At 38.8% G+C, this 16,402-nt stretch overlaps 1 protein-coding gene across 2 annotated transcripts in view; it reads left to right on the forward strand.

Moving 5' to 3' along the window:
• The window catches only part of LOC132109694 (ankyrin repeat domain-containing protein 11-like), a 166,460-nt gene extending 156,822 nt beyond the window's left edge, over positions 1 to 9,638 (forward strand). For both annotated transcript variants that reach the window (XM_059515980.1, XM_059515989.1), the window contains 5 exons: positions 64 to 7,073; positions 7,372 to 7,470; positions 7,814 to 7,957; positions 8,057 to 8,149; positions 8,301 to 9,638. In XM_059515980.1, the coding sequence (XP_059371963.1) occupies positions 64 to 7,073; positions 7,372 to 7,470; positions 7,814 to 7,957; positions 8,057 to 8,149; positions 8,301 to 8,486 (7,532 nt within the window). In that variant the 3' untranslated portion in view covers positions 8,487 to 9,638. The remainder of the gene's footprint in view (positions 1 to 63; positions 7,074 to 7,371; positions 7,471 to 7,813; positions 7,958 to 8,056; positions 8,150 to 8,300) is intronic.
• Positions 9,639 to 16,402: the final 6,764 nt, after the last annotated feature.

The following is a 16,402-nucleotide window of genomic DNA, read 5'->3' on the forward strand; positions in this document are numbered from 1 at the left end:
AAAGTGTCTAACAGGTAATATTTACCTTAGGTTGATATTAAGAATTTTTTTGTGTTTCAGCAGATTCTTCTGAAGAGGAAGATGCTCCTTCATTTGCCCCATCCAGCTCTGTTGATGGCAATAATACAGACTCAGAGTTTGAGAAGGGCTTGAAATTAAAAGGGAAGGGCATGGACCCACCCAAATCCACTACCACTCCTGTCAAGGATGAGTATGAGTTTGATGAGGATGATGAGGAGGAGCGTGTCCCACCTGTGGATGACAAGCATCTGCTCAAGAAAGAGTTCCGCAAGGATCCTGTCAGCAAGACAAACAACTTTATCTCCATACCCAAGATGGAGGTTAAAACCTATTCCAAAAGCAACTCGCTAACACCAAAGAAAGCTGTGCGCAGGATCCTGTCGGACAGCAACAGCTCGGACGAGGATGACAGGACGTTATGTTTCACACCCACGTCCACTCCAAGGCAAACTGCACCTCAGACCAATGTCAAGAGCCGGGACTTGACGTCACTGAGCTCTAAGCAGCAAAAAGACAAAAGTAAAGTCAAGAAGAAGAGGAAGAAGGAGATAAAAAATAATGTTAGTAAGGTGCGCTTTGTTAAAGTGAATGCCAAGTTTTGCACCTCAGATTCTGAGATTGGGGATCTAGAGAGTGAGGATGATAAAGGATCCATACAGAGTGCAAATTGTGTAAAGGACTCTTCTACCTTGAGCCTCAAAGAACCCTCTGTTTTTAGTTCTCTGTCTATCTCGAATTCATCCTCTACGCACGGGAGTCTGGGCTCTCAGAAACTCACACAGTCTCTGGCAGAGCAGCACCCAAAGCAGTGGAGGACAGATGGCTGGAAGACTGTGTCCTCTCCAACGTGGTCTGATGTCAGCTCCCTCTCAGACTCAGTCAGAACAAGGCTTTCCAGCGAGTCAGACTACTCTTCTGCCGACTCCAGCATTGAATCTGTGAAACAGGTGAAAAAGAAAGTGCAAGATAACAGAAAGAAAAATAACATGCATGCCAATGCGGTAGACAAAAAGAACTCGGAGTTCTACAAGAATTCTAACGCAGATGGGACCATTTCTAAAACGGACAAAGATGGAAAAGTGTTAAAGAAACACAAAGTGAAACACAAACATAAAAGTAAGGAAAAAGATAAAGCTCCAAGCGTTGTGTTGAGTCAAGACATGAATGAAAAGTTTGTCAAGAGCTTTTCTTTTGACTTTGACGATACGCGGCTGAAGTCGCTAATTGTTGAGACAGAGTCACCTTCTGAAAATAGGGTAAAACTGTCCAAACATGAGAAAGATCATTTTAAGAAGGAGGACAGACTGTCTAAGGGTAAATCAGAAGACAAGGACTGGCCAGGTAAAGAAACTCAAAGGGTGATCAAGGAAGAGAGGTCAAAGAAGACAAAGGAGTCCAACAAGGAAAAGATGAGCAAAGAGGAGAGGGACAAACCTTTGAAGACTGAGAAGGAGAGAAGCATAAAAGACAAAGACAAGGCAAAAGAGGAGAAGCAGAAACCCCATAAAGATGACAAAAAGAAAAAGTCTAAGGATAAGTCTCTTAAAGTCGACAAAAAGAATGAGCAAAAAGATGACAAACATTTTAAATCTGAGAAAAGCATAAAAGAAGAAAAAGAAAAGTCAAAGAGGGATACAAACATCAAGGAGGAAGCTGATTCTGAACATTGTGACTTAAAAAATCACCTACTAGAGGACACCAAGATGAGTGCATCAGATGACCCCCATGATCGGTGGCAGTCAGACATGTCTTCTGACAGTTCGCTTTATGGAGATGATAGCTGGGATGCCCCTGTAAAAGAATACAAAGCAAATAATGCGGTCAAGTTAATTGTAGAAACAGTCAAAGAGGAAAGCAGGGACAGAAAAAAGGAAAATAAGGTAAAAGATAAAAAGCCAGATCATGGAGAAAAACGTCCTGAAAAGGAAACCGCGTCAAAGAAGAAAGACAAGGAGTCCTCTGAAAAGAATGCTGAAAAGAAAAAAGACTGGACAGACAAACAAAGGTTTAATTCTGGTCAGTCACTGGAAAAGGAGAAGAAACGAAAAGAATCAGCAGAGGGTGTCAAAGAGAAGAAAGATAAGGATTCTGTGGATGGCAGCAGAGACAGAAAAGACTCCTATGAATTTACTAAAGAAAGGAAAGACTCCAAAACAAAACAAGAATCTTTGAGAGATGACTATGGGAATGAGGCCTTCTTTAAAGATAAACCAGAAAATGAAAACGCTTGCAAGTCTGACCCCAGGGAGAGAAACCACTCCGGAAAGGAAAGGGAGAAGAAAACGGATAGTGTGGAAAAGAAAGAGAAGTCCAAAGGAGAAAAACACAAGGACAAGCCTAAGGACAGAAGTTTGGACCAGGAAAAGGACAAACCTGAGAAAAACTCAATTGATAAATCAATGAAAGAGAAAGATCCAGAAAGGACCTCCAAAGACAAGCGAGATGGGGTTAAAGAAAAAAATAAAGATTCTCATAACAAAGAAAAAGAAAGGAAGATGTCATCTGAACAGAATAAAGATAAAAAAGAAAAGACATCCCAGGACAAACATGCTGATAGAGAAAAAGATTTCTCAGAGTTTAAGAAAGAAGAGCGAAAACCTGAAAAGGTGAGAGAGAAGACATGGTATACAATTGAAGATATTTTTACAGATGAAAGTGAGGATGAAGATGACAATTATAATGGGGGTGTTGCGAAATTTAGTGACTGTCTTGGACTGTCAGATTCACACAGGAAAGATTCCACACCTGACAGAGATGAAATGGATAATTTCCAAACAGATAAACATAAGAAATACTCTGAGGGCAAAACACATTCCACGGAAAAACAAAAAGACAAGGAACATAAAGATAAGAAAAAAGAGAAGGCAGCATTTGATGCTGGAAAAGAGAGAAAAGCCTCCATGGAAAAACACAAAGATAAAAAGGACAAAGATTCAACTGACACAAAACATAAGGAACGTAAGGACAGAGCATGTGTGGATTCAAATCAAGACAAGAAAAGCAAGCAGAAACTTCTTGACAAGAGAGACATCAGTGAAGAAAAGGGCAAAAATAAATACAAAGACAAGACTGAGCACTCAAAAGAACGAAAATTTTCAAAGGGGAGTGGTGAAAATGAGAAATCCTTGTTGGAGAAACTTGAAGAGGAGGCTATGAATGAGTATAAAGATGATTCCAATGATAGAAATAGTGACATTTCATCAGACAGTTTCACAGACAGAGGTCATGAGCCTCTTCTAAGCAGCTTCTATGATTCCTCCAACATCAGCATACCTGACATATCAGAGGAGAGAAGAGAGTCAGTATCCATTTCTAATCCACAGGACAAGTTCCGAGAGCGAGAGAGGCATAGGCATTCATCATCCTCATCATCCAAAAAGAGCCATGACAAAGACAAGGAGAAAGTCAAGAAAGAAAAGGGCGAGAAAAAAGAGAAGTCAGAGGAGATCAGAGAATCCTATGGCCGCAGGGAAAGCTTGCCCTTTGACAAAGAGCCCATGCCTTTGGAGGCTGACCCTTACACTTTTCCATATGGTTCCAAAGCTGATGGTGAGGATGATTTGGAAAAAACTCTGGAATTTGAGAAGGAGATGTCCAAAAAGGACAAGATGAATAGTGTCATGAACAGTGAGAAAATAAAAGACAAAAAGAAGAAAGAGAAACACAAGGAAAAAGTTAAAGAAGAAAAGCATAAATATTCAGATGGTTTTGGCTCCTTCAGGCACTCAAAAGATGAACAAAAATCTGGATTGAAGGAAAACACTCAAGTCACATGTCTTAAAGATAAATCTAAAGAAGACAGTTCTAAATTTGATGGGAAAAATAAGGAGAGAAATAAAGAAATCATGGATAAAGATAGAGCAGATATAAAAACAAAGGTCAAAGATGAGAATGACAAAATCAGCCTGTCAAAAGAGACACCTCGAAAGGACAACCGCCCTCGTGAAAAGCTTTTGGTTGATGGTGATTTTAGACTAACAAGTTTTGGCAAAATGCTTAGTTTAAAAGATCAGGAAATTGAAGAGCGCCATAAGAAACACAAGGAGAGAATGAAACAGATGGAAAAACTGAGGCATCGATCAGGCGACCCAAAATTCAAAGATAAAACTAAGTCAAATGAAGAACTGAAGAAGAACCGCAGTGAACTCTCCAAAAAATCTGCTTCAGTGGAAACTGCTTTGAAAGAGAAAAAGCTAAAAGATATTGGCCTTCCAACCCAAATGATGTCGCCTGATAGAAAACCACAACCTATTGAGAGTCAGAACTCGAAAGACCAGCCATTTGGCCACCAAATGAAGGAAAGTCTTCCTGCATCTCCACGACCTGACCAGAACAGACCAACAGGTGTCCCCACCCCAACATCTGTCATCTCATGTCCAAGCTATGAAGAAGTCATGCAAACTCCACGCACTCCATCCTGCAGTGCTGAGGACTATCCTGATATTATGTTTGAGAATCTTGAGTGTCCGAATTCCTCTGCCACAACCATGTCAATGAATGCCTGCTCTCCTTCGTTCTTTGATAGATATTCTAACTCGTCAAGTAACTTCCAGGAGGAAGCATGCATAACACCAGCAAAGGACATGCAGTTACCCCTAGCGAGTCGGTCTGTCCCTTCTGATGTCAGAAGACCACTTGAGATTGAGTTCAAAGTAGAGCCAGACAAGTTAGGACAGCAACATATACCAGAAGGCACAGCATTTGATTCTTCAGCCTCACATCTCACTGAGGACAAGATGGCAGCTGACAGACTTAATTGCATTTCCTCAACATTCTGTTTATCACCTATCGGCATGATGTCTCCCATGCCTGACCCATCGCAAGATGATAGGGTGCCAGATGAAGCATCTCCTGTAAATTGCATCATCGATGGCAGTGAACACTCAGAAAGTGTCTTTAACAACTTTCTTATGAAGCCCTCAACTCCAGTCCATAGACCTGATCCCCAGGAACCTTGTCTGGATATAGCTGCTCCCCCAACTCCAGCACCTGCTGCCGTGCCTCTGATGGATATTGATGATCTTTCACAGCCACACCAAAGTGGACCTGGTCTAACACCAGCCCAGCCTGTTAGTGGAAGTGACTACTTGCCTCCTGTTGTTGAACAGCAAGATGAAGAGGAGGAGGAAGATGATGATTTTGTTGAGGATGCCAGAGAAGATCACCATGCTCCAGTCGAGACCATCCAGTCAAGAAACGACCCCACTTATTCACTTGGTATTGAGGAATTGGACAAAAAGTCTTGGCTTGAATGTCCAGATAGAAGAGATCCTGATGTACTTGCCATAATACCAACCCATCTGCAAGATAACTACATGGACAACTCATATGATCAGTCCTTAGGCTGGAATTCAGAAGAGCTCATGAAATCACCTCATGAGAGTTACAGAGAGGTTGAGGCAGCTGTCTCAAAGATTAGCAGTCCCTATTCACACTCAGATTGTGATATGCATCATATACCAAGTGTAATGCCCGTGACACCACCTTATAATACTTATTCTGCAGCATACTGTCCATCACAAATATCTGACTCTCATTATGAGGTCCACAAAGACACAGTGGAGGACATCCAATCACCAGAAAGACCTGTAACAGAGGCATTGGAGTCTGAATCATCTCAACTAGAAACTTTCTTCACTGATTGCAAACCAAATCCTGACGAAGATCCGATGGACCTAGAGCCCCCATGTATGATGAAAGATGATAGTCAAGGGTCTCCTACCTATGCTGCAGAGAACAACATGTCTGTAGATCCGCCAGTCAGCCAAGAACCAGTTGTTTCATGGGTGGATCCATTCTCAAGTGCACCTGATGAAATGGATGACATGGGTCCCTTCTCTATACCAGACCTTCCGTTTCCAGAGAAGGAGATGCAGGAGCCTGATATAACAGCCCATGAAATTGCAGAGAGTAAGCATCCACCTTCTCAGACGAGACCTCCAGTCATTGAGAAAAGTGAAAATAAAATAATGGATGCTGACCTGCCAAGTTTGTCCAAAACTCCTTGTTCTCCTGCAGTTGTGCCTCCGACTGAATCTGGTCAGGATTTGGTTCCTCCAATAAGTGATAATGGCTATAGACCACAGTGCGAGTTGGAGCCAGAACATCAGAACATCCCAGATGTTCCTCCCATGAAAGAAACAATTCCAGAGGAGAGCAGAGCTTTTGAAGATATAAATGAAAACAATGTTAACTTGTTTTCTACTGAAAATGAAAACAGACAAGAAGAACCAACCCCAGATAACATGATGCCATCAGTTATGGTGCAACATTTGGATCTACCAGCCACCACACTTTTATTAGGACAAAATCCTGTGGTAGCTTTGGGTCCCTCATGTAGCCCTCATTCTTCTGTTCAGGTTCCAAGTGTCTCGGTGCCTAGCAGCACTCAAGTAACAGAGGAACTTGAAACAACCGCCAAGTTGTCAGTGACCATACCAGTATCTGATGCACCCAAGAAAATTGAGGAAATACCTCAGAGGATGACCCGGAAAAAGGCTCAGATGCTGGCCAATCAGAACAAGCAGAGTGCTGCGTTAAGCTCATCAAGCATCACCTGTTCAGTATCCTCCTCTTCAGTCACCACAAGTGTGACCACCTCTTGTGTCACTGTAGAAAAGGAAAAAGAGCCCATCAGCTCAACCACAGCTCATACGTCCACACCTGCACAAATAACCAAAACAAAAGGCAGGCCTGTTGACGATGACGACAACCAGTCCCAACATCCACGCAAGAGGAAGTTTTCAAAATCAGGCCAGCAACAAGTGCAGGTTCAGCTTGTGAACACTGCCATGAAGCAGACTCGGGAGATGATCCAGCAGACACTGGCAGTCATTGTGAATGCCATCAAATTGGATGAAATAGAGCCATACCACAGTGACCGTTCCAACCCCTATTTTGAGTACCTTCAGATCCGCAAAAAAATTGAGGAAAAGCGGAAGATTTTGTGTTACATAACACCTCAAGCTCCCCAGTGTTATGCAGAGTATGTTACGTACACAGGCTCCTATCTACTTGATGGCAAGCCTTTGAGCAAGCTTCATATTCCTGTGGTAAGATTATGTGTATGTACTCTATGCATAAAGACTCTTAACACAGTGTCCTAACCAGGAGTATGATTATACTGACAATTAACTTTTTTTCCATGCTCAAAATGAATATGGTATGTAACACTGTACAGCCACAATCAGAACATATGTGATGTTTAAGGCATTATATGGAGCAAGATTTTGGACCATTCTTGGTTAGGACACAGTATATTATCTCCATTAATGTGTTTCCATAAAGCTACAGGGATGTCCTGCTGAACTTTAGTCATTCAAGATGTGAAAATTTTCCCTACTATCTTAGATTGCTCCACCCCCATCTTTGTCGGAGCCCCTAAAGGAGCTGTTCAGACAGCAAGAGGCAGTGAGAGGAAAACTAAGACTGCAGCACAGCATCGAGAGGGTAAACATTTACTCTATGCATCATTTCAGAAGTCACCTTGTTAGGATGCAACAATCACATGGCACAAATCCTTTGAATCAAAGGCTTTGTGTAATAGAATAGCAACTTCTCTGCAATATACATTTCAACTAACCAAGCATTTAATTTAATTTAACCAAACATATTGCAGTACGATCAGGCTCCCCATTTTATTTTCTTCTGATGTTCTTAATGTGACTTGAAGACCTTGATCGTTTCAACACAGTTTACCAGCTTTATCCCTTGGTTATTAGATGAATGCTCTTAAGGTATCACTGGATCACTTGGATGTCCAGTCTTGTTCTGATTGTATACCTCTTTACAGGAGAAGCTGATTGTATCTTGTGAGCAAGAAGTGCTGCGAGTTCATTGCAGAGCAGCAAGAACGATCGCAAATCAGGCCGTTCCTTTCAGTGCTTGCACAATGCTGCTGGATTCAGAAGTCTACAACATGCCATCAGAAAGCCAGGTGAGAACTCATTTTAGCTACTATTGTTAATACATCAAAGATGTTAAAAAGCCTTTCAGTGTAGATTAAATTACATTTTTAACAAATCTTGTTCTTCAGGGGGATGAAAACAAGTCTGTGAGAGATCGCTTCAATGCTCGGCAGTTTATCTCCTGGATTCAAGATGTGGATGATAAGTACGACCGCATGAAGGTGAGGAGTTTTCTTATGCATCACTCATAGACCCACATGTTCAATGGACCCGAGACAAGTTCCATGTATTTTTACCTTAATTTTAAGCCTAAAATGTGCAAGTACTGTAAATATTTTCCAAAGTCTAATTCTAATCATCATCTTCTGACAGACGTGTTTGCTAATGCGGCAGCAGCATGAGGCCGCCGCTCTGAATGCAGTGCAGAGAATGGAGTGGCAACTCAAGGTACAGGAGCTGGACCCTGCTGGACACAAATCTCTGTGTGTGAACGAGGTCCCCTCCTTCTATGTGCCAATGGTCGACGTCAACGATGACTTTGTACTGTTGCCTGCATGACACAGACACACATTGAGACTCTTGAGAGTTCGGTCTAATATTAATCATCTATCAAAGAGACATCAAACAAAGTTCGGTAAGGGCTAGCTGGTTTGAGGAGATTTCTTTGAGGAGAGAAAATATATATTATATAGAAAAAACGTAAATGACAAAACTCATCCTTTTCTGCCCGAGGAGGAACCGTCTTTTTACGGGAGAAAAAACACAACTTGCACTTTTAACCTCAAGTTTTTATGGTTTTGTTTGGGATCTTAAAAGCAAAATTGTTTTGAACCTTGTCCCTCCTGTCTTGGGTTATTTGGGCGAGCATATGGGACAGAATTTTTCTCTGTCCCATCCCATACTAAGTTACAACAGACATGGAGCTTGAGACAGGTTCGTCCACCTGTGTGCTCAGGAACAAAGGGACAGACAGCACAGGGGTGGGCACAGAACAGCGAACACAGTCAAAAAGACACGATAGTGCAACAGGAGTGCTAACAATCCCTCAACCTGTTTGACCCTGAGTCTATAAATGCCTACAGCAGTGGAGAGAGTATCTCCTGCTGTACAGCACCCCATGCAGCCCCAAAATCAGGGCAGGAAGCTGCATGCAGGAGGCGTCAGCTCAGAGACGGAGCGGGAAGCAGAGACTGCGTTCAATTTTAGGGCATCCACACAGGGCCTGAGACCTAGAGTGCCCTCTCATGGTAATAACAGTGAAGTTGGTCCCAGATGCCTGGATGGAGGGTCCCTAAGCCAGGTCTGACAAGCCCTGGTTCCAAACAACTGCATAAGGAAAAGACTAATGAAAGAGCAAATGTTGCTGTCACAAATCACAAGACTTACAAGATTATAGTTTTTCCTTTCTTTCTTTTTTATCTTTTTTTTTATGTGTAATATGTCTTTCTTTACTAGGGCATTTCATTGTTCCCTTTCTGAGGAAGTGACTTGAAACACTACAGAGCCAACAATAGTTTAATGGAAAAAAATACAAAACTGAAAAAAAAAAAAATATTCCGTAAATGATGTACAGTTTTTATAATCATTAACCAATGTATTCTTGCTGCCTTCTAGATAATTTATTTTGCCACACATTACTGCACAGTTGTAAATAACTTATGTACTGTAACATCACTCAGTTAAGTGTAAAAAATAAATGAATAAAAGTTATCATTGTATGTACAGTTCACTTTCGGGCAGCACCCCCCCCCCCCACTATACAAACACACCACCCACGCCAAAAGGTGTAAGCATCTTCAGTATTTTCAAGACATCCATGCAGCGGAACTAAAGGCTTCTGTCCAAGGCTAGTCAAATAAATCTAGATCGTCATCACCACCATCATTAGGAAACACCATTTCTCCTGATTACTCTGTCAGGGCCAGGACCAGGACCATAGTTTTCACAAGTAGCAGAGTGATTATGGATTTATTTAAAGAAAAGTAGAGGTATATTATTCATCATTTTATTACACAAGTATATATCTTTAAAAAGTATAAACCAAGAAAATGCCTTTATATAGTTAACGTCTCTGATTTCTTCTAAAGCTGCACAAGTCATAGGTAGGATATTTGGGATTGGGTCTGTCTAAATATTAAACAACGCCATGCACGATGTAGTACATATTTGACTTTACACATTGTACAATTATAATCATGGGAGGTTTTAGTTTTTTTGGTGTGTGTGTGTGTGTGTGTGTGTGTGTGTGTGTGTGTGTGTGTGTGTGTGTGTGTGTGTGTGTCATACCCTCTGATCAGATTACATAATTTTTTTAAGACATGAAACTGCAAGTTTCTTTTAAATCCCCACACATACCCTCTCTTCAGCACTATACAAGCATTTTTAAACATCTAAGCAATTAGGAGTTTGGGAAATCAGAATAAAATATCACCCCATCACCTGTTTAAAATATGTAGGTTCATTCCTGCTTTTCTGTTGTTGCTGTTAATTTTTTTTTTTTTTTATGTTCTGTTTTGTTCTCAATCTTATCTGCAAAAACCAATCATTGCATCAGACATATGTTTTGCATTTTTTTCTTTCAGTTTTTTAATTTGTCTTCTAAGGTGACGTTTATTTGTGTGACACTTAAAGGTGATGTCTCGGCACCCTCCGTTATTAGAAACATACTGATACAGACTTTTACAGATCAACATGGCAGAACAAAACATGCACACACCTCCGTTCTTGGGTTTACTATTCATATACATGGGCTTTCTGGCTGTTTTTCCATATTCAACTTCCTTGTGAATGTCCTCTGATGTCCACATTATTATTATTATTATATATGTATATATATATATTTTTTTTAATGCACCAATATCAATTATTCTGACTTTACTTTGTCCTTTGCCATCTAAATAAACTTTACAATACATTTGGATGTTTATCTTTGTAAGTAAACACAGAGGGGACGTGAGTATTTTTTTTTCTTTTTATTTTTTTTACAGAGGGTTATTTCTAATTATTAGTTGTTCTTCTTTTTTTTGGGAGGGGGGGTGGAATTTGAAATGTTTTGTTAATTTACCCTTTCTCATTACCTGTCTGTACTTCAGTTTGAGGTTGTGTGATGTTTGCTTAACCATCCAGGCTAGTATTTTTTTTTTATCTCCCCCCTCACCCATTTCTTTCTTTCATGTGTGGTTGAGAGTCTGTGAAAATCCCACATGAAGCAGTTCTGTATGTGTGCATTGAGTCCGGGGTGCAACAGGTGTCACTAGTTCCACAGGTAATTGTTTTGGATGACTCATATCCTGGTATTTTGTGAGTACTGTGCAGTGCAAACCAAAATGTCTACAAACAGGTTCTTCTGAGAGCACAATATGAATAGCTTTCTGTTCAGATTATGTTCACTTTTAGTGCTTTCTTTTGTGTTGTGTGGTTTATCTAACAAAAACCCTTGATTTCAGATAAATGCTTTTGGTGTCATTAGGTGCTTTTTTCCCCCATGGAACCGAAATAGTGATTTGTTAATCAAATGGTTTATGTATCATCACTAGGCCCCTGTTTACGTACTGTTTACAAGATGATATGTTAATATTTCCACTGTCCTTTGACCTGGTGAGAGCTTTTTTGAGGTTCCCACCACAGAATCAATTTTAAAAGGCTTGAAATTGTGATTTGATAACGTATAACCTGAATTGTGTTGGGCTTTACTATTCAGCACTCATAAGCCATAATTAACATTAAACTTGTATTTAATATTCACTCTAAATATACTGTATTGGGACTAACTGACCATGAGATTGGACAACAGAAATCTTACACATGCTTGCCTGTTGACTCACTGACCTCTGTCTGCAATACATTACCTCTACTAAGTACACAGATTACTGATTATTCCATTTATAGATAGAATAGTTAGGTGTTGAGCCACAATTTCAAGCCTTGTTTTTAAAAAAGTTATCCACAAGTCTAACAGATGATTCTTGAAATGGAACTGAACTCCTCTAATACGTTGAACTCTTCATAAATAGTAAAAAAAAAAAAAAAAAAAAAAAAACCTATTTATTATCTTTCTGACACCTGTGGTATGTTTGAGCTGAAGGTCTCCGCTGTGTAAATTTTCCTCTTGTAATGCGTAAACGAGACGTTGTACATAACTGTAAATAATATTCCAGGACGTTTTGCACCCTCCTCTTTGTACTAGTCTAAACTTGCGTAGAATGTGAGGTTCTAACAGCAACGAGACGTGTCGCACTCGCTGCCGCTGATGTAACAATGTATCTTTTTTTTTTTTTTTTTTTTTGTACAATGTATTTCAATTGTGTACATATTGTTGGAGCAGCTACGGGAGGGGAGGGGTTTGTTGATGCTATCGTCAGTGCTGTCAAAGATCCAGTACTTTCACCTTTAGCTGTGTTGACATCCTGCAATTCAAAAATCGAGAAATAAAAAATTCTAAATTGTTATTTTCTACACTTGCATGTACAGAGAGCTCGAGAACTGCTGTTGTTCCTCAGAGATTATGTTCGTAAATAAATTTTTGAAATGACTGCTTCTGTGGTTTCTTTTTGTGAGCTGCAATATGACCCATCCACCACAAGATTGAACCAGTTTTTATTTCTTCTCCTGATGTTAAATTCTATTCAGCCATTCTTGTAGGATGAAGATGCTAAATGTCATGACGAGGATTATTTTTGCCATACAAATGTCATTTTATTAAACACAGCACTCCACTGGGAGTATTAATTAAATGGGGAATTTTACCACATTTGAAACCTTTTTTTTATACAATAACTTGAAAAGAGTTTTTGTTTAGTTTTTTCTAAAATATTAATTATAATTAGGAAATAGAACAATGTAAAAAGAAACAAAAGGTGATAAACAGAAATTAATTATATTTCAGGAATTAATGAATGCAAATGATTAAATAATGAATTGTATTACATTAGAAGTACAATGCAACAAATTAAGTGTAGGCCTGTTATACAGTCCCTGAATGTATGTCTGTCTGTGTGTGTTTCCATGTTCACTGAACAGCTATTAAAATATGTTAATCATTTTGGAGGACCGAATTTAGAAACATAAACTGAAATTAAGTTTTAAATTGCTGATGCATGTCCATTGTAACATTATTAATAATGAGTAGTTTTAATATTTTTGGTAACCGCAAGGTATAATCCAGAACTAATAGTGCATATTACAGGTTAGAGACTCAGTGAGTCGATATAAAGAAAAATAATGTAGGAACTAGATTGTGTTTATAATATACTTATAAATAATAAATACGCTACTTGAGGCTTCTGGAGTTGTTTGTGTGAAATTTTACTTCCAACTCTCAAAATTGCCAAAACCGGAAGTGACGTAATGGGAGTGCAGTCAATTTTAACAAAAGGAACAAAATAAATCTCAAAGACAGTTCAGACATTGAGGGAATTGTAATTGTTTATTCATTCTCGTATAATGGACAACAGCCATACAATTATGAGCCTGCTTTATGACCAAGAGAGCAGGGACAGGCCAGGATTATTCTATTAATAATTCATGTTTATCTGTTGATCCTGGTGACCACAAACCCACACATCAACAGAGAGAATTTTATAATTTTAATTATTCTCACAGACATAATTTGTTGTTAACATGGATTAACTACAGTAAATTTTAGTTATGTTGCTGTTCGAACATAAAAAAGATCTGCAAGGTTACAAAGCTCGAAGTCCAGTTCAAAAGGAGATATTTTTCTTAAACTACAATGAACGACTCGTTTGGAATATAATGCTTATTTTCCAGGATTTGTGATATCACAAAGATCGACGAATGGGACGAGACCTGGTTGAGCTGCACTAGAGAAGGCAACGAAGGTTATCACTATGTCGGACCTTGCCCAAGGCAGACAAACTTAAAGTGGTTACAAACATCCAGTTTAAATCACAGTTAAATTCATTTGATTTTGACACAATATTTATGCTGAAGCTCACAGCAGGCAGCTATGGTAAGGGGCATGACATTTCCCGACCAGGCGCCGAGTGGAGCCAATCACACCACATACTGGCCGAGCTAACCAATCACAGCACATTTTGTATTTCAGAAGGCGGGCCTTCATTTGATACAGGAACTATTCGAGCTGTTCATGCCAGACTGGGGAGAGAGGTGAAAAATTTGAAAAAAATTTTTTTTTTCAAACAACCTAGTATGAAAGCATGTTCTAGTACACCCCCAAAACAAAAATCAAGACTTTGTAAAAGAGCATAATAGGACCCCTTTAAAATGGTTTACAGTAGATGTGAAGGTCATGATACAATCTAAATATTCCTTCACAGTTTAATAGTAATGACTTTATGAATTTTGTCACTGATAAAATAGATAACATCAGAAATACAATAACAAATGTAGATTCTACAGCGTCTAATACTTCAGCTTCATTCATCTCACCCAAAGAAGAACTGCAGTGCTTTACAACTATAGGACAGGAAGAGCTAAATAAACTTAAACTTAAAAGTTATCACTGCATCTAAACCAACATGTTTATTAGATCCTGTACCCACTAAATTACTGAAATAGTTGTTACCTGTAGCCGAAGAACCAATTTTTAATATTATTAACTCATCGTTATCTTTAGGTCATGTCCCAAAACCATTCAAGCTGCCGGTTATTAAGCCTCTTATTAAGAAACCACAACTAGATCCTAGTGAACTGGCAAATTACGGACCCATTTCAAATCTTGCATTTATGTCTAAAATTTGCTTTTTAATACTTACTTCTTGTGTCAGATCAAGGCTTCATCTCATTACTTGATCTTGGTGCCACATTCAACACCATAGACCATGACATAGTCATAGATTGATTACAAAACTATACAGGTATTCAAGGACAGGTTTTAAGATGGTTTAGATCCTACTTGTCTGATTGCTACAACTTTGTTTATTTAAGCAGTGAGTCACCAGTCACACAGTCACACATTTATCACCAGTAAAATATGGAATGCCATGAGGATCTGTCCTAGGTCCTCTGCTATTTTCAGTATACATGTTGCCCCTTGGTAATATTATTAGAAAATGTGGGATTAGTTTCCACTGTTATGCTGATGATAATCAACTATATATCGCAATGAGACCAGATGAAACTTCTAAATTATCTAAGATAACAGTGTTAAAAATGTAAAAGATTGGATGACAGATAATTTTCTCCTATTAAATTTGGATAAGACAGAGATATTACTTATTGGACCAAAGAAAAGAAAAAAAGTACACAGAATCTTGTAGATTACAATTTGCAACAAGACAGATGTACTGCTACTTCCTCTACAGGGTGTTATATTAGACAGCAACTTGTCTTTTGAAAATCATATTTCCCATGTTACAAAAACATTTTTTCAAAGCATTTCCAAGCTACGAAACTTGTTACCTGTTTCTGATGCAGAAAAGCTAGTTCATGCATTCATGACCTCTAGACTGGACTTCTGTAATGCATCTTCAATAAACAAGCTACAGGTAGTCCAAAATGCAGCGGCTAGAGTCCTTACCAGGTCAATAATTTTTTTTACCACAATTTTACAGTCTCTGCACTGGCTGCCTATTAAGTTCCGTATCAGTTACAAATTATCATTACTTACTTATAAGGCACTAAATGGTTTAGCTCCTGCATACCTAACTAGCCTTATACCACACTACAATCCATCACGCTCCCTAAGGTCACAAAACGCTGGACTTTTGGTAGTTCCTAGGATAGCAAAGTCCACTAAAGGAGGTAGAGCTTTTTCACATTTGGCTCCCAAACTCTGGAATAGCCTTCCTGATAATGTTCGGGGTTCAGACACACTCTCTCTGTTTAAATCTAGATTGAAAACTAGAAAAAAAGAAAAAACTTGAAAACATCTCTTTCGCCAAGCATTCAAATAATGCATCTCATAATCTTGTACTGCAGTTATATCTGATCAAATTTGCATTATTATTCTTTAGCTTGGGTTAAACTAATTAATTATACTTGGTTGGAACAGCAGCTACGCTAATTATGTCTTTATATGTTTCTCTGTTTTGCCAACTAGGATTTCCACAAGCTCCAGTCTGGATCCAGAACACCTGAGAAGAGATGAAGCTGACCCCTCAGAGGACCCTAGATGATGCTAACCCTGAAACAACAAACAGAACTAACAAATATTGCTATAAGTTTGATTGCATCTTAATAATTCCTGTTAATAGTGTTCGTTGTCTGTTTGACTAAGTCTTTAATTAATTTTTCCATACATTTCTGCCATATGTGCCATATAAACTGAGTCACCACTTATAAGCTACTAGGCCTACTAAATATTATAGAAACATAAATTTTCTGTAAAGTTGCTTTGCAATGATTTGTATCGTAAAAAGCACTATACAAATAAAATTGAGTTGAATTGAAATTGAGTGATCATTAAACGTTTTGTTTTTGTGAAGACCAATATCTGAAACGTAAATCATGCTTTTTACAAATTATTTTACATTTTAATGTTACCAGATACT

The sequence above is a fragment of the Carassius carassius genome, chromosome 2, assembly GCF_963082965.1.
Source record: "Carassius carassius chromosome 2, fCarCar2.1, whole genome shotgun sequence".
NCBI lineage: Eukaryota > Metazoa > Chordata > Actinopteri > Cypriniformes > Cyprinidae > Carassius > Carassius carassius.